Source organism: Myxine glutinosa, chromosome 13 (assembly GCF_964187855.1).
Source record: "Myxine glutinosa chromosome 13, kmMyxGlut1.1, whole genome shotgun sequence".
In the NCBI taxonomy this organism is placed as follows: domain Eukaryota; kingdom Metazoa; phylum Chordata; class Myxini; order Myxiniformes; family Myxinidae; genus Myxine; species Myxine glutinosa.
Window position 1 is genome coordinate 74,233,069 of NC_136273.1, and position 22,645 is coordinate 74,255,713.

At 47.1% G+C, this 22,645-nt stretch overlaps 1 protein-coding gene across 1 annotated transcript in view; it reads left to right on the forward strand.

Annotated features, from left to right (window-relative positions):
• Nucleotides 1–209: 209 nt before the first annotated feature.
• Nucleotides 210–22,645, forward strand: part of LOC137412122 (leukemia inhibitory factor receptor) — a 110,467-nt gene continuing 88,031 nt past the window's right edge. Inside the window, exon 1 of the mRNA XM_068097388.2 lies at nt 210–323. Within this exon, the coding sequence (XP_067953489.2) occupies nt 215–323 (109 nt within the window). The 5' untranslated portion in view covers nt 210–214. The remainder of the gene's footprint in view (nt 324–22,645) is intronic.

Consider the following 22,645-nt stretch of genomic DNA (forward strand, 5'->3'; position numbering starts at 1 on the left):
TACTAGCAAAGGATTCATTTTGTGCGATAAAAGTCTTTCCAACTGATGGGAAGGACAGTGGAAATCACACACAACAGGTTTCCGAGAACTATCAACTTTGGATTTCCATTGGAGAGAGCTCGGAGTCCGGAAAGTAGAATGACTGTTGTGGCAGGAAGTTGACAATGAGTAATTTCCTTGGTACCTCGGCTTTGGCTTTCAGGCGAGAGCAACAATGTGCACTGTACGTTCGCTGGGACAGGAGGCGAACTTTTTTGAAGCTGCTCGTGAGATGAACTGGAACTTGTTGAATTTAATTGTCATCGCCACCGTCTCATTTCATGGTAAGTTGTTATAATTTGCTTTCTGTAGATTTGTTGTTGTATCATTTGCTCGACTGTGATGGCTTTTAATACCGTGTAGCTCTACCCTCAACAAGGCTTGCACTTCGGACGATCCAACAGGAGGGGAGGAGGAGGGGAGGAGGGGATGATGATGATGCATGATGCAGCATGATGATGCCCAGCATGAAACAGCATGATGGTATATCGACGAAATTGCCAGATTGGTACTTCGCAGGAAGAGCGTCACATCACTAAGTGTACCTTCCTTCAGGTGGGCATTTGGGTGCCCCGTTTGCTAGATCTAGATTCAATGGACTTTGACGATCCCACGGTATATTTTATCAAGAGTAGGTGAGTTGACAACTACCTTGAACAAATTAAATATTATTTCCCTGACTACCATTGTGAAAGCAAAGGTAAACCACCCTTTCCATGATGGGGCTGCTTTGAGAGCACTCGGTCCTGCCTTTTGGCAAAGCACCACAGAGAGGGTGTGAGTGTGATTAAGTACAGTATCTTCGAGGGCCATGACAGATGTCTATTATACAAGAGGCTGTCTATGTACAGTCAGTATCTCTCAGTTTAACTTGTATCATCGAGGCCTGGATTTACTGCCTCCTCCACCAAAGGTGGACGGAGGTTATGTTTTCACCCCTGTGTATCTGTCCGTCTGTAGGCAGGATATCTCAAAAAAGTTAGAGACGGATTCGGACGAAACTTTGTGGACAGGTTTGGTATGTGACAAGGACGAATTGGTTCAATTTTGGTTCACATCTGGATCCGCATTCGAGAATGTTTGAAGTGATTCTTCATAATTGAAAGATGGGGCCAAAAGCGATTATATAGCACGATACATCAAATGGTTTTGAACGGATTAAGACATTAGCACGACATATCAAATGGTTTTAGATGGATTCAGACATTAGCACGATATCTCAAACAGTTTTAAACGGATTAAGACATGAGCACGACATATCAAGTAGTTTTAGATGGATTCAGACGTTAGGACAACATATCAAAATGTTTTGGATAGATTGAGACAATAGCACGATATATCAAAAAGTTTTTTTCTTTTTCTTTATTTTTTTGTATACTGAATCGAGGCTCGTGAAAGAGCTAACATTTACTTCACAAACAAATCAACCAGACAAACAAAATATATAAAAAGAAGGAGCGGAAGACAAGATGGGGAGAGAAGGGGAAGCACACAAACACAACATTTGAGAGCAGGGAGATGTGTGGAAGGGAGACGGCTTGGGGGGAGGAGGCGTGGGAAGGGGGTGGGGGTGGAGGGAGAAGTATAAAACACAAGGACACCAAGGACTTCCAGGACAGAAGTTGGTATTTCAAAAAAGTGGAATTGGGGTGAAATTAGCGGGGGTAGAAAAGATCAAGGTTTTGGATGGGGGAAGATAAGAGATGGTGGTGAACAGCTGTTTTAAAGACCTGGAGGGTGGAGTGGGATTGAAGAGAGTGAGGGAGTTTGTTCCAGAGGTGGGAGAAAAGAGGAATGAAGGAGTGAAGGTGAGCAGAGAGTCTTGATTTTGGCAGTTTGACCATAAGAGGGTTGCAGGCAGATCTTGTGCGACCTGTAGGAATATTTGCGGGACAGAGTCCAGAGAGAGCTGGGGGGGCAAGGCCAGAGAGGAGTCGGTAGAAGACGGAAAGACCACCAACCTGCCTGCGGTGAGTGAGTGAGAGGCCCTTGGAGTTAGCTTCATCGCGGGAGATTCCAATGATTCTGAATGCTTTGGTTTCAACAGCGTGAAGACGAGCTAGGTGTGAGGCAGGAGCACCAGCCCAGGTGTGAGGCAGGAGCACCAGCCCAAAAATCCTTTAGATGGATTCAGACATTAGCACGATATATCAAAAGGTGTTAGATGGATTCAGACATTAGCGCAATTTATCAAAATGTTTTGGATGGATTCAGACATTAGCACGATATATCAATAAGTTTTAGATGGATTCAGACATTAGCACAATATATCAAAAAGTTTTAGATGGATTCAGACATTATTACGATATATCAAAAGGTTTTAGATGGATTCAGACATTAGCACAACATATCAAAATGTTTTGGATGGATTCAGACATTAGCACGATATATCAAAATGTTTGAGATGGATTCAGACATTAGCACGATATATCAAAATGTTTTGAATGGATTCAGACATTAGCACGATATATCAAAAAGTTTTAGATGGATTCAGACATTAGCACGACATATCAAAAAGTTATGGATGGATTAAGACATTATCACGATATATCAAAAAGTTTTGGACAGAATAAGACATTAGCACAATATATCAAATAGTTTTAGATGGATTCAGACATTATCACAATATATCAAAAAGTTTTAGATGGATTCAGACATTAGCACGATATATCAAAAAGTTTTGGATGGATTCAGACATTAGCACGATATATCAAAGAGTTTTGGATGGATTCAGACATTAGCACGATGTATCAAAAAGTTATCGATGGATTAAGACATTATCACGATATATCAAAAAGTTTTGGACAGAATAAGACATTAGCACAATATATAAAAAGGTTTTAGATGGATTCAGACATTAGCACGATAAATCAAAAAATGTTTTAGATGGATTCAGACATTAGCACGACATATCAAAGAGTTTTAGATGGATTCAGACATCAGCACGATATATCAAAAAATTTAAGATGGATTCAGACATCAGCACGATATATCAAAAAGTTTTAGATGGATTCAGACATTAGCACGATATATCAAAAAGTTTAAGATGGATTCAGGCATTAGCACAATATATCAAAAAGTTTTAGATGGATTCAGACATTAGCACAATATATCAAAAAGTTTTAGATGGATTCAGACATTAGCACAATATATCAAAAAGTTTTAGATGGATTCAGACATTAGCATGATATATCAAAAAGTTTTAGATGGATTCAGACATTAGCAGTTAGCACGATATATCAAGTAGTTTTAAATGGATTCAGACATTATCACAATATATCAAAAGTTTTGGACAGAATAAGACATTAGCACGATATATCAAAACATTTTGGATGGATTAAGACATTAACATGATTTTATCAAAAAGTTTATATCAAAAAGTTTTGGACGGATTAAGACATTAACATGATTATATCAAAACATTTTGGATGGATTAAGACATTAACATGATTATATCAAAACATTTTGGATGGATTAAGACATTAACATGATTATATCAAAACATTTTGGATGGATTAAGACATTAACATGATTATATCAAAAAGTTTATATCAAAAAGTTTTGGACGGATTAAGACATTAACATGATTTTATCAAAAAGTTTTGGACAGAATAAGACATCAACATGATTATATAAAAAAGTTTTGGATGGATTAAGACATTAACATGATTATATCAAAACATTTTGGATGGATTAAGACATTAACATGATTTTATCAAAAAGTTTATATCAAAAAGTTTTGGACGGATTAACACATTAACATTATTTTATCAAAAAGTTTTGGACAGAATAAGACATTAACATGATTATATCAAAAAGTTTTGGATGGATTAACACATTAACATGATTATATCAAAACATTTTGAATGTATTAAGACATTAACATGATTATATCAAAACATTTTGGATGGATTAAGACATTAACATGATTATATCAAAAAGAATTGGATGGATTAAGACATTAACATGATTTCATCAAAAAGTTTTGGATGGATTAAGCCATTAACATGATTATATCAAAAAGTTTTGGATAGATTAAGACATTAACATGATTATATCAAAACATTTTGGATGGATTAAGACATTAACATGATTATATCAAAACATTTAGGATGGATTAAGACATTAACATGATTATATCAAAACATTTTGGATGGATTAAGACATTAACATGTTTTATCAAAAAGTTTTGGATGGATTAAGACATTAACATGATTATATCAAAAAGTTTTGGACGGATTAAGACATTAACATGATTATATCAAAAAGTTTTGGACGGATTAAGACATTAACATGATTATATCAAAAAGTTTAGGTTGGATTAAGACATTAACATGATTTTATCAAAAAGTTTTGGATGGATTAAGACATTAACATGATTATATAAAAACGTTTTGGACGAATTAAGACATTAACATGATTATATCAAAAAGTTTTGGACGGATTAAGACATTAACATGATTATATCAAAAAGTTTTGGACGGATTAAGACATTAACATGATTTTATCAAAAAGTTTATATCAAAAAGTTTTGGACGGATTAACACATTAACATGATTATATCAAAAAGTTTTGGATGGATTAACACATTAACATGATTATATCAAAACATTTTGAATGGATTAAGACATTAACATGATTATATCAAAACATTTTGGATGGATTAAGACATTAACATGATTATATCAAAAAGAATTGGATGGATTAAGACATTAACATGATTTCATCAAAAAGTTTTGGATGGATTAAGCCATTAACATGATTATATCAAAAAGTTTTGGATAGATTAAGACATTAACATGATTATATCAAAACATTTTGGATGGATTAAGACATTAACATGATTATATCAAAACATTTTGGATGGATTAAGACATTAACATGATTATATCAAAACATTTTGGATGGATTAAGACATTAACATGATTTTATCAAAAAGTTTTGGATGGATTAAGACATTAACATGATTATATCAAAACATTTTGGATGGATTAAGACATTAACATGATTTTATCAAAAAGTTTTGGATGGATTAAGACATTAACATGATTTTATCAAAAAGTTTTGGATAGATTAAGACATTAACATGATTATATCAAAACATTTTGGATGGATTAAGACATTAACATGATTATATCAAAACATTTTGGATGGATTAAGACATTAACATGATTATATCAAAACATTTTGGATGGATTAAGACATTAACATGATTTTATCAAAACATTTTGGATGGATTAAGACATTAACATGATTATATCAAAACATTTTGGATGGATTAAGACATTAACATGATTTTATCAAAAAGTTTTGGATGGATTAAGACATTAACATGATTTTATCAAAAAGTTTTGGATGGATTAAGACATTAACATGATTTTATCAAAAAGTTTTGGATGGATTAAGACATTAACATGATTATATCAAAAAGTTTTGGACGGATTAAGACATTAACATGATTATATCAAAAAGTTTAGGTTGGATTAAGACATTAACATGATTATATCAAAAAGTTTAGGTTGGATTAAAACATTAACATGATTTTATCAAAACGTTTTGGATGGATTAAGACATTAACATGATTATATCAAAAAGTTTTGGATGGATTAAGACATTAACATGATTATATCAAAAAGTTTTGGATGGATTAAGACATTAACATGATTATATCAAAAAGTTTAGGTTGGATTAAGACATTAACATGATTTTATCAAAACGTTTTGGATGGATTAAGACATTAACATGATTATATCAAAAAGTTTTGGATGGATTAAGACATTAACATGATTATATCAAAAAGTTTTGGACGGATTAAGACATTAACATGATTATATCAAAAAGTTTAGGTTGGATTAAGACATTAACATGACTATATCAAAACGTTTTGGACGGATTAAGACATTAACATGATTATATCAAAACGTTTTGGATGGATTAAGACATTAACATGATTATATCAAAAAGTTTTGGACGGATTAAGACATTAACATGATTATATCAAAAAGTTTTGGACGGATTAAGACATTAACATGATTATATCAAAAAGTTTTGGACGGATTAAGACATTAACATGATTTTATCAAAAAGTTTATATCAAAAAGTTTTGGACGGATTAACACATTAACATGATTTTATCAAAAAGTTTTGGACAGAATAAGACATTAACATGATTATATCAAAAAGTTTTGGATGGATTAACACATTAACATGATTATATCAAAACATTTTGAATGGATTAAGACATTAACATGATTATATCAAAACATTTTGGATGGATTAAGACATTAACATGATTATATCAAAAAGAATTGGATGGATTAAGACATTAACATGATTTCATCAAAAAATTTTGGATGGATTAAGCCATTAACATGATTATATCAAAAAGTTTTGGATAGATTAAGACATTAACATGATTATATTGTTGCGAATATGGAATTTGGCCTCCATATCCGCTTGTAAATATTCCCCTATTTCTCCAATACTCCCCAACTTTCCCCAATCCCCCATTCCCTAGTCCCATTGCATGTAAATAACACTCAGTAGAGCCGACCTTCCCCTTATTCCCCCATTAAATGTCGTGCCCAGGTCCACCGCACCACACGTAGACAACTTTCGGACATCTTGCTAGTTATTCTTAATCTATGTCAGTTAAGGACTCGTTTCCATTAATTCTGACTCTTCGTTGCACCAGAATGTGATTATATGGCATCAGTAGTGAGTTTAGGACCTTTCCCATACCTCCTTCCATCTTCTTCCCCAACAATTACAACAACAACAGAGGAGATGGCGGCGGCGCGGGGGAGGATGCGTCCTCACACCGGCTCGATTAGCGCCATTGACCACGCGCTCCACGGGGTTACCACGGAGGGGCTGGCTGTCAGCTCCTCCTCAAGGGCGGAGCCTGGTAACCCCCCGCACCCAATCAGAAGGGCGGACCGATTCCATCTGGGGCGGCGCTAGCGAGCCGAGGGCGTGTCACTCCCCGCCGGATATACGTGGCGACTTACCGGAAGTGAGAGAGATGCGCCCCCAGCTGGAGAAAGAGGTACCTGCGAGCGCTGAGTCAGATGCGCCCCGCCTGAGAAAGAACGTTGCCTGCGATCGCTGAGAGAGAAAGACCCGCCTGAGAAAGAACGTCCCCTCCGAGCGCTGTGACCTCCCCGCATCTTTGGACCGGACTGTACCCTGCTTTGAGCCAAGAGTGCACCTTGAGCCATCGCTATCTGCCTTTCCTTGCCATCAAATCCCCGTGTGAGTCAGCCGTTGTCCCGTTTACCTGTCGTCTGTCCGGGGTTAATATAAGAGTGTGTCTAAGTGCCTGTCTTCCTGTGATATACCTCTAGCCCCTGTAATCTAACCTTTCCTTACGAATATAATTGAGAATCGAAACATTGGTGTCTGTCATTATAACCCAGCCGGGTGTCTTCTTTTTCCTTATTGATCCAGCGTAGCGCGGCTCCGTCAACGTTCGAGTACAATCGGGTAATTTGTGCGGACACGACGGCCATTCCGCTCGGCCCACCTTAACATCAAAGTCGTGTCTGTAACAATTGGTGTCGAGGAGTGAGATTCGGACCCGGGACTAAATTAGTTAGGCCCAAATTTTGGGAGGGAAAATCTATTCGGAGCGCGTACTGCGCTCGACAAAATCGACCCGGAGCGCGGTCCCGCGGTTACTGCGCTCGCCGAAATTATAACGAAAAAAAAATAAATTTGGATTTGTTTTACGAAACTCGAATTTTGCAAGTCGCGCTATGGCGGATCAAGACGGCTGGGGTCCGGTAGGGGAGAGTGAAGCAGGGTCGGTCCAGGACCAAATTGAGACACGTGAGGAGAGCGAAACAGCGAGGGTAGCAAGCACGCAAAATGGCGCCTCGCTGGTCACCGCGCCGGCGACCGTGGCAGCGCCCCCGGTGGATTGGAACTTGTTTTTTATACAAATGAAGGCCCTTATGGCCCAGAATAATGAAGAAATGGCAAACAGAATGGGGAACCGGATGGATGCTCAGGGTGAGCGATTGGAGGGCCAAATGGGGGCCCAGATCGGGGGGTTAGGGAGTAGAATAGAGGGATTAGACGAGAAATTTGGGAAATTAGACAATAGATTAGGGGAAATACAGGAGGGGTTAATGGGAGTAGAAAATAGAATGGCTGCCCAGGAGAATCAGATAGAGGGAGTGAAAAATGGGTTAGAGGGGTTAGAAAACAGTATGGAAGGCAAATTGAGGGACATGAGGGACCAAGCGGAAAGGGAAGTTAAACAAATGGAGCAGCAGATAGAGGGGGTCAGAATGGGGGTAGAAACGAAATTGGATGCTCACAGGGAGGAAATGGAGCAGATGAGGGTGGCATCTGGGCAGGAGATGCAAGTGATGGGAGAGGAGATCAGGAGAGGAGTGAGTGAGGAGATCGGAGGAGTGCGCGAGGAGGTGAGGCACTGTAAGGAGCACATGGAGAAGGAGGTGAGAAAGGGGACTGTAAAGTTACAAGGGGGCATAGAGGACCTGACGCAGGAGGTGGAGCAGCTGACGGTGGGACAAACGGAGTTAGTGGAGCAGGTTCAAAGGAACACTGCGGTATTAGGAGGTTTAAAAACGACACAAAACGACATAAAAAACGACTTGATAGCGACAAAGAGGGAATGTCAGATGGTACGTGAGGGACTGACAACGAGGTTGGACGAGGTGATAGAGGTAATGGAGACGAAGGACCGGCAGGTGAGGACGCACCTGGAAACGGTCAAGGTAGCCTTAGAGGATGAGCTTGAGGAGACGTACCGGGGAATGAAAGAGGTGAAGCAGAAACTAGAAGAAGTGGAAGAAGGGATGAGCGAAATTAAGAAGCGACGGAGAGGGGATAAGAAAGAAATAAAAGAGGAGATAAAAGAATTGGTCCAAAGTCTGTGTTTGGATCGTGATGATGTGCTCATTAACCGGATGAGGGATTCGCAGGTGATGGAGGAGAAGCGAAGAGGAAGAGGACCTGGTGTAAGTGGTGACCAATATGGTCGTGCGTATGATGCGCCAGGGGATTTAAGAAGCTTGGGGGTCGAGATAGACCCGGGTGTTCGTGAGAGGCCGTTGGTGAAGTGTGCGACAGGTCTGGTGTGCGAAAGAGGAGGTGTGCGAGAAAGTCCGACTCTGGGGTGTGTGAGGAAAAAGTGCGTGCCAAGGAGTGAGTGTGCTGGCGAGAGTGAGTCGGTCGTAGCGCGTGTGCGAGGGAGCATGTGGAAGCGCGGTGTGGTGAGTGTTACAGAGGGTGTGACGGGAGAGTGTGCGCGAGAAAGGTGTGCGCGAGAAAGGTGTGTGACGGACGGGTGCATGAGGAAAGAGTGCGCTGTCAGAAGTAAGGAAGAGTGTCCACCTGTGGTGAGTGTTACAGAGGGTGTAACGGGAGAGTGTGCGCGAGAAAGGTGTGTGACGGACAGGTGCATGAGGAAAGAGTGCGCTGTCAAGAGTAAGGGTGAGTGCGTTGTCAAGAATGGAGGTGAGAGTAGTGAGAGTGACAAGGAGAGTGAGTTGGTTGTGACAGGTGAGCGAGGATGTACACCTGGGATGGAAGGATGCACACCTGGAATGGTAGAGCGTGAGTGGGAATGCACGCTGGAGTTGGTGGTGAGGCACGTGGTTGGGTGTGCGAATGAGAGCACACCTGTGATTGTCACAGAGGAGGTGACCGAGGAGGGGGCGCGAAGAGGTGTATTGGTGAGGTGTGCGAGCGACGAATGTGTGCCAAAGTGTTCGGTGGTCAGGTGTGTGACCAAGGCTGTGAGTGGAATGGGTGTACCTGGGTGTGTAAGGAAAGGTACGAGGAGCATGGGCACGGCTGGATGTGTGAGCAAGGAACGGGCTGCGGGGTGTAAGAATCCAGGTGAAGCATCGACGTTAGACGGGGTAGAGTTTAGAACGACTTATAGCCGAATCGGGCCCTCGGTGCGTGCCGGGCCTCGCTTTGAACGGCCGCGTCCGTGCTCCACTAGGCGGAGCGGGCGGCTGGATAGGAAGGGTCGTCAGGGCGACCACGTTTTGTTGAGACGTGCCGGCAGGTCGAGATCGGGACAGTGGATGGCTCCACGCCGAGGTGATGCGTGGGATCTCGGCACAGGTAAGCCCCCGTCCCTGCACCGAGTGCCGGACGCATCCAGCCGCTGGCACAAAACAACCAGCATCCATTGCTTGGCTTTACGAAGCCGGGCTTTGGACAGGGATTGGCGCACCGAGAGGTATTAGTGAGTCGACTGGGTGATGAGGTTAGTGTTTTGGACCCAAAATTAGAGAAAAACAAAATTTGATGATTGGCAAGGGATTGGCAGTAGTGATTGGCAGATGATGGGCAGTGATTGGCAAATTTTTAATTTGTTGAAATTTGATGTGCAAAATTGGTAGTGAGAGACCCCCGATGTGGTGGGATGGCAAATCCACCAGCCCTCACAGGTGGGGGGCAAAGGAGCAATAGCTTATGGGGTGTATGGCAGTGAAAACTAGCCCGGGTGGGTTAGGATATTGTGTGTAGGGATCTAGAAGATGACATTAGGTAACGTTAAGTTTAGTTAGTGACTGATACCTGTAGTGGGGACGCAGGTAGATTAGTATGGATGATAATGACGAGGGAGCGCAATAGTGTAAAGGGACGACTGGGAAGCGCAAGTTTCAGAAGGGAGTAGTTAGCTGAGATGATGCCGTGTTTGTGAGGATGGAACAGGTGTGATTGCACAGGTGTGCAACTGGACAGGTGTGTGGAGCAGTGTATGAGTAGTGAGTGTTGTGGATCAGCGCGAATGCGCTTGGGGAGAGAAGGGTGCAGGTGGCACCAGGTGTGAGAGCACAGGTGTGCAAGTACAGGTGTGTGGAGAGAGTTGGAGTAAGTGGTACGGAGTGGTGTGCATGGTGCGAAGGAGTGGATGGGGGAAGAGTGGACCCCTTTCACGAGTACCCAGGGCGGGTAGTGTAAGTGTTAGGTAGAGGGTATAGGTAAATTGTGGTTGGATATTGGCATTTGTGGTGCGGTTGCAGAATGGTGTTGTGAATGGGTGCATTAGTGTTGTGGAAATGGCTGTGCGTGTAGCCTGTTAGTGCGTGTAGTTGGTTGGGCACTCCACCACTGTGAGGATGTCGGCCAGGTGAGGCCGCAGGTGGGCTCTGGGAGCCGGTAGAGTTGTGGATGGGGCCCGAGGATCCGGAGGACGGACCCGGGTAGCCCAGTGCCAGAGAGGGCACCGAGTGGGGAGAGCGCCAGAGGGCCTTCCCCAGGTAGATAGGTTAGGGTAAGGAACAGGTAAGCTCGGAGGCAACTACAGTGGTGGAGGTGTGCAGGTGGGTAGACCCGCTGGGAGAGGTACACGCCACAGCCCAGAAATTGTGCGAGGGCACCGGGAGATGAATCGGGGGAGTGAGACCCCAAATTGAAGAGCACCACAGTTTGGCCAATGGGAATTGGTTTTTAGAACCCATAGTGTAAGAGGGCCAATGGTTTGGCCGGAGAAAGACCCCGGGTAGTGTAAAGTTGTTAAAGTCATTTAGGAGATAGTTAGGATTGATGAACCTGTCGCACCATACGCAGCCACTTACCTGAGGTGATGATGATGACTCCACACCTGTGTTTTCTTGGTTTGTAGCAGGAAATGAGATTGCTGTGGATTTGTGAGACGCATCACGAGGTGGATGAGACATTGGGGTGATTCCATCTCTCCCTTCCTAGGAGGGACTGATGATGAATTGGTAATGGCAAATTTTGATGTTGAGTTGAAAATGGCAAATTTTGATGAGAGTTGAAAATGGCAAATTTGATTGGTTAGGAGGGAGAGAAGACGAATTTGGTTTATGGGAGGAACGGGGAAGACAGTAGGGATGTTTGTTGATTTGTAAAGTAGATGTTTATGGGTAGTGTTGTGTTTTGTGGATGCAGTAAGGGGTAAGGGAGGGGCCATGTAGGTTACCTGGTGGGGGGGGGGGTGGGGCGTACGATAGGAACGTACCTGTCTCACCTGGTTCCCATGTGCCCCCAGTGTGCATCACCTTACATTGCGTGCACTTTTGCGCCCTTACCACCTTACTCACTTGTCTGCTTCTTTTGTCTCCCACCTCCGAGGATCTGGCTTTGGGGTAGAGAGAGAGGAGAGAGAGGTGCTGGCTGCGCAGTTGTGGGCCTGCACTTTCGCTGTTTGCTGCCGGGATCGATACACCATATGGACCGCAATGTTTGTGGCCACCCACAATGGACCGCAGTTCGTTTGCGGCCAAGCACCACCCGGGGATGGACCTATGGGTCAACGTGGCACCTATGCCATACAGGTGAACCACTTTTAGTTAACACCAAGTGCACCACAAGAAGAGCAAGAGACACCTGCAGGGTTAGGGGTTGTCGAATTTATTTTTATTCCAATGAACAATGGTGACTGCACCGATTGGTGGTGGGGTGGTGCTTTTGATGCTCGGGAAGGGTGCTCTGCACGTTATTAAAGGCCGTCGGCCACAGAGCACTCGTGGGTTGGTGTATCGATGTTGGCAAGCGCGCTCTCTCTATGCATAACATCTGCATGTGTTCCTCCAGAAACAGGTCCTGGATCGTAGTGTAAATAGCAGCGTAGTCTTGTAAATAATGCTCCCTACCGGCTGTATGTGTAGTTTGAGAATTCTTTCCGGATTCGGTTATCCTGTGGGTGTGTTTCTGTGAGGAGAAGGGTGCAACGTCGCAGGGGGACATATTTACTCATTTGTGAATATCTGTAAAACTGTCGCACTCAGGGTAGAGTTAATAGTAGAGGGAACTACATTGCGTGCCACACTAAAGTAGGTAAAAATTTATCGGGTCGGGACGCCCCGAGGGTAGAGAAGGGTGCAATGTTGCGAATATGGAATTTGGCCTCCATATCCGCTTGTAAATATTCCCCTATTTCTCCAATACTCCCCAACTTTCCCCAATCCCCCATTCCCTAGTCCCATTGCATGTAAATAACACTCAGTAGAGCCGACCTTCCCCTTATTCCCCCATTAAATGTCGTGCCCAGGTCCACCGCACCACACGTAGACAACTTTCGGACATCTTGCTAGTTATTCTTAATCTATGTCAGTTAAGGACTCGTTTCCATTAATTCTGACTCTTCGTTGCACCAGAATGTGATTATATGGCATCAGTAGTGAGTTTAGGACCTTTCCCATACCTCCTTCCATCTTCTTCCCCAACAATTACAACAACAACAGAGGAGATGGCGGCAGCGCGGGGGAGGATGCGTCCTCACACCGGCTCGATTAGCGCCATTGACCCCGCGCTCCACGGGGTTACCACGGAGGGGCTGGCTGTCAGCTCCTCCTCAAGGGCGGAGCCTGGTAACCCCCCGCACCCAATCAGAAGGGCGGACCGATTCCATCTGGGGCGGCGCTAGCGAGCCGAGGGCGTGTCACTCCCCGCCGGATATACGTGGCGACTTACCGGAAGTGAGAGAGATGCGCCCCCAGCTGGAGAAAGAGGTACCTGCGAGCGCTGAGTCAGATGCGCCCCGCCTGAGAAAGAACGTTGCCTGCGATCGCTGAGAGAGAAAGACCCGCCTGAGAAAGAACGTCCCCTCCGAGCGCTGTGACCTCCCCGCATCTTTGGACCGGACTGTACCCTGCTTTGAGCCAAGAGTGCACCTTGAGCCATCGCTATCTGCCTTTCCTTGCCATCAAATCCCCGTGTGAGTCAGCCGTTGTCCCGTTTACCTGTCGTCTGTCCGGGGTTAATATAAGAGTGTGTCTAAGTGCCTGTCTTCCTGTGATATACCTCTAGCCCCTGTAATCTAACCTTTCCTTACGAATATAATTGAGAATCGAAACATTGGTGTCTGTCATTATAACCCAGCCGGGTGTCTTCTTTTTCCTTATTGATCCAGCGTAGCGCGGCTCCGTCAACGTTCGAGTACAATCGGGTAATTTGTGCGGACACGACGGCCATTCCGCTCGGCCCACCTTAACATCAAAGTCGTGTCTGTAACAATATCAAAACATTTTGGATGGATTAAGACATTAACATGATTTTATCAAAAAGTTTTGGATGGATTAAGACATTAACATGATTTTATCAAAACATTTTGGATGGATTAAGACATTAACATGATTATATCAAAAAGAATTGGATGGATTAAGACATTAACATGATTTCATCAAAAAGTTTTGGACGGATTAAGACATTAACATGATTATATCAAAAAGTTTTGGATAGATTTAGACATTAACATGATTATATCAAAACATTTTGGATGGATTAAGACATTAACATGATTATATCAAAACATTTTGGATGGATTAAGACATTAACATGATTATATCAAAACATTTTGGATGGATTAAGACATTAACATGATTTTATCAAAAAGTTTTGGATGGATTAAGACATTAACATGATTATATCAAAACATTTTGGATGGATTAAGACATTAACATGATTTTATCAAAACATTTTGGATGGATTAAGACATTAACATGATTATATCAAAACATTTTGGATGGATTAAGACATTAACATGATTTTATCAAAACGTTTTGGATGGATTAAGACATTAACATGATTTTATCAAAAAGTTTTGGATGGATTAAGACATTAACATGATTATATCAAAAAGTTTTGGACGGATTAAGACATTAACATGATTATATCAAAACGTTTTGGATGGATTAAGACATTAACATGATTATATCAAAAAGTTTTGGACGGATTAAGACATTAACATGATTATATCAAAAAGTTTTGGACGGATTAAGACATTAACATGATTATATCAAAAAGTTTTGGACGGATTAAGACATTAACATGATTTTATCAAAACGTTTTGGATGGATTAAGACATTAACATGATTATATCAAAAAGTTTTGGACGGATTAAGACATTAACATGATTATATCAAAAAGTTTTGGACGGATTAAGACATTAACATGATTATATCAAAAAGTTTTGGACGGATTAAGACATTAACATGATTATATCAAAAAGTTTTGGATGGATTAAGACATTAACATGATTATATCAAAAAGTTTTGGATGGATTAAGACATTAACATGATTATATCAAAAAGTTTTGGATGGATTAAGACATTAACATGATTATATCAAAAAGTTTTGGACGGATTAAGACAAAACTTGGTGAATGAGTTGCTTATTCGACAAGAACAAGCCCATTATATTTTGGTGCAGAGGTTCGAATCCAGATCCGGCCTATCAGTGGGATACAAAATGTAAAGTATTCAGTCTCGCTACCAAGTGACGTTCTCGTTACATGCTGTATCATCAAGGCGTACCCCAACGTACATGCATTTAATCAGTACAATCAGTACAATGGTGGCCTTACAGTGATAACAGGAGACTGCTATATCAGTTAGGTACCATAAAGTGGGGCTAATTTGACCAATAATTTTCTCACACTTCTGCAATTTTATGGGAAATGCCAATCCAAAAAACCAATTTTATGGGAAATGCCAATCCAAAAAACCAATTTTATGGGAAATGCCAATCCAAAAAACCAATTTTATGGGAAATGCCAATCCAAAAAACCAATTTTATGGGAAATGCCAATCCAAAAAACCAATTTTATGGGAAATGCCAATCCAAAAAACCAATTTTATGGGAAATGCCAATCCAAAAAACCAATTTTATGGGAAATGCCAATCCAAAAAACCAATTTTATGGGAAATGCCAATCCAAAAAAACCAATTTTATGGGAAATGCCAATCCAAAAAACCAATTTTATGGGAAATGCCAATCCAAAAAAACCAATTTTATGGGAAATGCCAATCCAAAAAACCAATTTTATGGGAAATGCCAATCCAAAAAACCAATTTTATGGGAAATGCCAATCCAAAAAACCAATTTTATGGGAAATGCCAATCCAAAAAACCAATTTTATGCAAATAAGCGCAGTTTGTGGGCAATGTAATTACCTTATTCTGCACTTTTTAAACCTGGAATATCTTTATAGCAAATACATACCTATATGTTACTGCTAATCTTTATGTGTTCAAGTTACCACGTCGTTGGGGCTACATTAAACAGTGTACAAATCTTGTAGCTTTCAGAGTTGTCTCATAACTGGGGTTACTTCATTGAACATGAAAATGTGTTTTTTAAGTTTATTGTCCGCACTTGATTAAACACTAATCTTTTTGAGTGTGCTATTAAAGCGCGGCGTTACGCGCGCTGCTTGTGAGCAAGGAGGAAGCGGACAAGCGGTAACATATAAACGTCTTTATTGTAAGACTGCACTGTAACACTGTACTGTTCCGGGCTGGGCGCCCGGTGTATATCATGAGGCCACGCCTACCCCTGGTGCGTGGCCACCGCCCACTTGGTGCGTGGAATGATGTCACCACGCCAGTGGGCTTTTGTGTCCGCCACACGCGCCCCCCCAGAATTCCCGCGCACCTGGAGGGCCAGTTTGCGGGGCAGACGAATGACCCGGCCGAAGCGCCCCCTGGCGATCGGCGGCGTCCGGGGTGCAGGGATACCAGGTGGGATGCCCCTGGCTGCCCCTGGGATGGGTGCAGGACCGGGGGGCGCCGTGGCGGCGGGGCTGGGCGGTGCCGGGGGTCCGCCCGCAGGAGGGCGGCCCCGACGTGGGGGTCGGGCCACTGGCGGTGGATGGTCCACATCGAGGTGGGCCGGCTTGAGGCGGTCTACCGAAACGCGGTCAGGAGTACCGCCGATGTCCAGGGTGAAGTGCTTCGCCCCGGTCTCCAGCACGCGGAAAGGCCCGTCGTACGGGGGCCGCAGTGGTGTCCGATGGGCATCGTGGCGGACGAAGACGTACTCCGCCGTGCGAAGCTCCGGGGCGACGTGCGTCGGTGGGTGCCCGTGGCATGCCGTTGGCACCGGGGCGAACCTCTGGGCGGTCTCTTGCAGAGCGGAGCGCTGCTGTGCCGCGGACCATGGTGCCGTGGAGTCGGGGAGGAACTCGCCCGGCACCCGCAGCGGTTGCCCGAAGACCAACTCCGCCGCGGATGCGCGCAGGTCCTCCTTGGGCGCCGTCCGGAGGCCCAGCAGGACCCAGGGGAGCCTGTCGACCCAGCCGCCGTCGCGGAGGGTGGCCCGGAGCGCGGCCTTCAATGAGCGGTGAAATCGCTCACACAGGCCGTTAGCCTGGGGGTGGTAGGCCGTGGTTCGGTGCAGCCGGACCCCGAGCCCCTGCGCAACCGCCCCCCAGAGCTCCGAGGTGAACTGGGGGCCGCGGTCGGATGAGATGTCTGAGGGGGCGCCGAACCGGGCGACCCAGGTGGCGATGAAAGCCTGCGCGACATCGGCCGCCGTTGTCGACGCCAAGGGCACGGCCTCCGGCCACCGGGTGGTGCGGTCCACCATGGTGAGGACGTAGGTGAAACCCCGCGAGGGGGGCAGAGGTCCCACCAGGTCCACGTGGACGTGGTCAAACCGGCGTCCCGGCACCGTGAACGGGGCCAACGGGGCCTGGGTGTGCCGGTGCACCTTGGCGCGCTGGCACGCGAGGCACGTCCTGGCCCAGCCGCGGACGGCCTTCCGGAGGCCATGCCAGACGAACTTGTCGGCGATCAGCCTTTGGGAGGCCCTCGCGCCCGGGTGGGACAGGCCGTGGATGGCGTCAAACACCTGGCGCTGCCAGCCCGCGGGCACAATGGGGCGAGGACGCCCGAGGGAGACGTCGCACAAGAGGGCCGCCCCCGCGCCGTCGAACGGCACCTCGGTGACGCGGAGGCCCGTGACGGCGGTCCGCAAGGCCTGGACGTCGGGGTCAGCGGCCTGGTCCACTGCCATCCGGGCATAGTCGATGCCGAGGTGGACTGCGTGGGCGACGGCCCGGGAAAGGCAATCCGCCACCGGGTTGTCCTTCCCCGCGACGTGCTGGATGTCCGTCGTGTACTCGGACACGGCCGAGAGGTGACGCTGCTGCCGGGCCGACCACGGCTCGGTGACCTTGCCCATCGCGAAGATCAGCGGCTTGTGGTCGACGAAGGCAGTGAACGCCCGGCCCTCGAGCAGATGGCGGAAGTGCCTGACCGCCAAGTGAAGTCCGAGCAACTCGCGGTCGAAGGTACTGTAACGGCGTTCGGGCGGGCGAAGCTGCCGGCTAAAGAACGCCAGCGGTTGCCAAGCTCCACGCACCCATTGCTCGTGCACCGCGCCCACCGCGTAGTCCGAGGCATCGGTGGTGAGGGCGATCGGTGCATCGGGCGCCGGGTGCGCGAGCATGGTGGCGTTAGCCAAGGCGAGCTTCGCGCCCGTGAACGCCGTGTCCATCTGCTCGGTCCAGGTAACGTCGCCTTTGCCCGGCTTACCTCGGAGAGCTTCGTGCAGGGGGCGCAGGAGCTGGGCGATACGGGGCAGGAACCGATGGTAAAAGTTCACCATGCCCAGGAACTCCTGCAGCCCTCTGATCGTGCGGGGGCGCGGAAACCCCTTCACCGCCTCCACCTTGGCCGGCAGGGGGACGGCGCCGTGCCTGGTGACACGGTGCCCCAGAAAATCGATTGTGGCGGCGCCGAACCGGCACTTTGCGGGGTTCACAATCAGGCCATGCTGGCCCAGGCGTTCGAAGAGCGTGCGGAGGTGGCGTAGGTGCTCTTCGCGGGACGCGCTGGCGACGAGGATATCGTCCAGGTAGACGTAGACAAAATCCAAGTCGCGCAGGACGCTGTCCATCAGTCGCTGGAACGCCTGAGCCGCATTCTTCAGACCGAAGGGCATGCGCAGGAACTCGAAGAGTCCGAATGGCGTGATGACTGCTGTCTTCGGGACGTCCTCCGGCCTGACGGGGACCTGATGGTAGCCGCGTATGAGGTCCACCTTCGAGAAGAAGGACCTGCCCGCCAAACGGGCGGAAAAGTCCTGAATGTGGGGGACGGGGTAGCGGTCGGGAGTCGTGGCGTCATTGAGACGGCGATAGTCCCCGCACGGTCGCCATCCCCCGCCGGGCTTCGGCACGATGTGCAGCGGCGACGCCCAAGCGCTCTCTGAGCGCCGAACGATGCCGAGTCGCTCCAGGGTAGCGAACGCCGCTTTTGCCACCGCCAGCTTCGTCGGCTCGAGGCGGCGTGCCCGGGCGTAGACCGGTGGCCCGACGGTGGGGATGTGATGGGCCACCCCGTGCTTGACGGCCCCCGCCGAGAAGGTGGGCCGCGTGAGGGCCGGGAAGCCGGCGAGGAGGCGGGTGAATGCGTCCGCTGCCGGAAGCGTACAGACCAACGTGGCCGGAACCGAATCGTTCGGCAAGCCGCTTGGCAAGCCGCTCGTTGAGCTGGGCAACGCACATGCGAGCGAGCTGAACGTCTCGGCCTGGACAAGCCGTCTGCGCTTGACGTCGACCAGGAGCCCATTAGCGCACAGGAAGTCCGCGCCAAGCAGTGCCATGGGCACGTCGGCGGTGACGAATGTCCATCGGAAAACCTGCCCTCCAAACCGCAGAGAGAGGCAGCGTTTTCCGTACGTACGGATGGGCGTCCCATTCGCGGCAAGCAGCGCGGGGCCCCCACCCGCGGCGTGCTTGTCTGACGTGCCGGCGGGAATGACACTCACCTGTGCTCCCGTGTCGCACAGGTAACGGCGCCCGGAGAAGGTGTCCGTTATGAACAGCAGGCTGCTCGAACGGCCGGCGCTCATCGCCACAATTGAGCGCCGGCCCGGGCATTTCCCGACCCGTTGAAGGAGCACGGCGGATGACACCGCCGAGCTTCGTGGCCGAACTTGGCGTGGAACCGGCACCAGGTGGTGGAGCTGGAGGAGCGCGGCTGGCTCCGCCAGGCCGGTGGAGTCGACGGGTTTCCCCGCGGTGGCGGTTTTCGCCGCGGCGGTGGGCGGGGCGTGGCGGCGTTCACGAGGTGCGTATCAGCATGCTGCTGAACCACAGCGTGCTGTAGAAGATGATGCTGTGGAACATCAGCGTGCTGTAGAAGATGATGCTGTGGAACATCAGCGTGCTGTAGAAGATGATGCTGTGGAACATCAGCGTGCTGTAGAAGATGATGCTGTGGAACATCAGCGTCGAAGGCCGTGACGGCCACGCCAACGCTCGCCCGCGTGTCCGAAGCGGCGAAGTACTTGTCCGCCTCGGCCGCCAATGCTCGGGGTTCCGTTAGCCCGGTCCCGGCCAACGCGAGGCGAACCTGCGCTGGAAGTTGGCGACGGAAAAGCGCCCGGAATAGCGAACCGGGGGCCTCGTCGCCCAACAGGGACAGCATATGGTCCATTCGGACCGACGGGCGCGTCTCACCGAGCTCGGGGAGATCCAGGAGGCGGTCGGCACGTGCGTCGTCCGTGAGGCCGAACGTGGCTAGGAGTAGCCGCTTGAGTGTCTCGTACTTGTGGCCGTCCGGTGGGTGGCGAAGGACGGACACAACTCGAGCGGCCGTGCCGGGCCCGAGGGAGGCGACGACATGGCAGTAGCGCAGGTCGTCGTTGGTGAGGCGCCGAAGCTGAAACTGGGCTTCGGCTTGAACGAACCAGACCTCGGCCTGGGCCTCCCAAAATTCGGGAAGTTTAATCGCCATTGCCATGGCGTCGTGTTCGGAAGGATCGCTACGGCAGATCCAACGTCGAGGGTCACCAGTAAAGCGCGGCGTTACGCGCGCTGCTTGTGAGCAAGGAGGAAGCGGACAAGCGGTAACATATAAACGTCTTTATTGTAAGACTGCACTGTAACACTGTACTGTTCCGGGCTGGGCGCCCGGTGTATATCATGAGGCCACGCCTACCCCTGGTGCGTGGCCACCGCCCACTTGGTGCGTGGAATGATGTCACCACGCCAGTGGGCTTTTGTGTCCGCCACACTATGACAAATTAACGCATCTGCATCATCTTAATAAATTAATGGAAAACTACAACACAGTTCGGCCACCTTTAGATAAGTATGAACGAACAAGCATATGCAAGTCAGTCATGTCGAAGGGATTCCCCCATGCTGAAACATCTGTCACGTGATCCACAAGTACACCGCTTCCTCATGCTCACTATTACTATAAGCGTTGTTGGACGACCCGGTTTGCTGTGGTGTTTCCAATTAATTTTCTGTGATAACATCCCCAATGATATGTTATCTTTCTTACTCGCTTTCCTTAACCTGAGATAACGGGATTTTGCCTTCACGGCTTGTATTAGCCACGGTTTTCAGAGTAGCTTGACTCCAGGAATATGGTCCTCGTGTCCGGAATCTTTGAAGAAAGGCAACTTACCAATACTGAAAGGTTCAAATCACTTTTCACTTTATTTTGAAACACTCCAGTGCGACGTTAAAAAACCGTGCTTTTGTTATATAAATCTACACATATTCACCGACCAAAGAGAAGTCAAGCCGCAGCGGAAACGCGGAGATCATGAGGATATGACATTGAGATTATGAGGGGAGACGCGAAAATCAGGAGGTGATGACACGGAGATCATGAGGAGATGACACGGAGATCACGAGATGATGACATGGAGATGATGACATGGAGATCATGAGGAGATGACACGGAGATCACGAGGTGATGACATGGAGATCATGAGGAGATGACACGGAGATCATGAGGAGATGACATGGAGATCATGAGGAGATAACAAGGAGATCATGAGGAGATGACATGGAGATCATGAGGAGATGACACGGAGATCATGAGGAGATGACATGGAGACCATGAGGAGATGACATGGAGATCATGAGGAGATGACACGGAGATCATGAGGAGATGACACGGAGATCATGAGGAGATGACATGGAGATCACGAGATGATGACATGGAGATCATGAGGAGATGACACGGAGATCACGAGATGATGACATGGAGATCATGAGGAGATGACACGGAGATCACGAGGTGATGACATGGAGATCACGAGGAGATGACACGGAGATCATGAGGAGATGACACGGAGATCATGAGGAGATGACATGGAGATCATGAGGAGATGACATGGAGATCATGAGGAGATGACACGGAGATCATGAGGAGATGACACGGAGATCATGAGGAGATGACACGGAGATCATGAGGAGATGACAAGGAGATCATGACGAGATGACATGGAGATCATGAGGAGATGACACGGTGATCATGAGGAGATGACACGGAGATCACGAGGTGATGACATGGAGATCATGAGGAGATGACACGGAGACCATGAGGAGATGACATGGAGATCATGAGGAGATGACATGGAGATCATGAGGAGATGACATGGAGATCACGAGGAGATGACATGGAGATCATGAGGAGATGACATGGAGATCATGAGGAGATGACATGGAGATCATGAGGTGATGACATGGGGATCATATCATGAGGAGATCATGTGGAGATCATGAGGAGATGACGTGGAGATCATGAGGAGATGACGTGGAGATCATGAGGTGATGACACGGAGAACATGAGGAGCTGACACGGAGATCATGAGGAGATGACATGGAGATCATGAGGAGATGACATGGAGATCATGAGGAGATGACACGGAGATCATGAGGAAATGACACAGAGATCATGAGGAGATTATATGGAGATCATGAGGAGATGAAACGGAGATCATGAGGAGATGACATGGAGATCACGAGGAGATGACAGGGAGATCATGAGGAGATGACATGGAGATCATGAGAAGATGACACGGAGATCATGAGGAGATGACATGGAGATCATGAGGA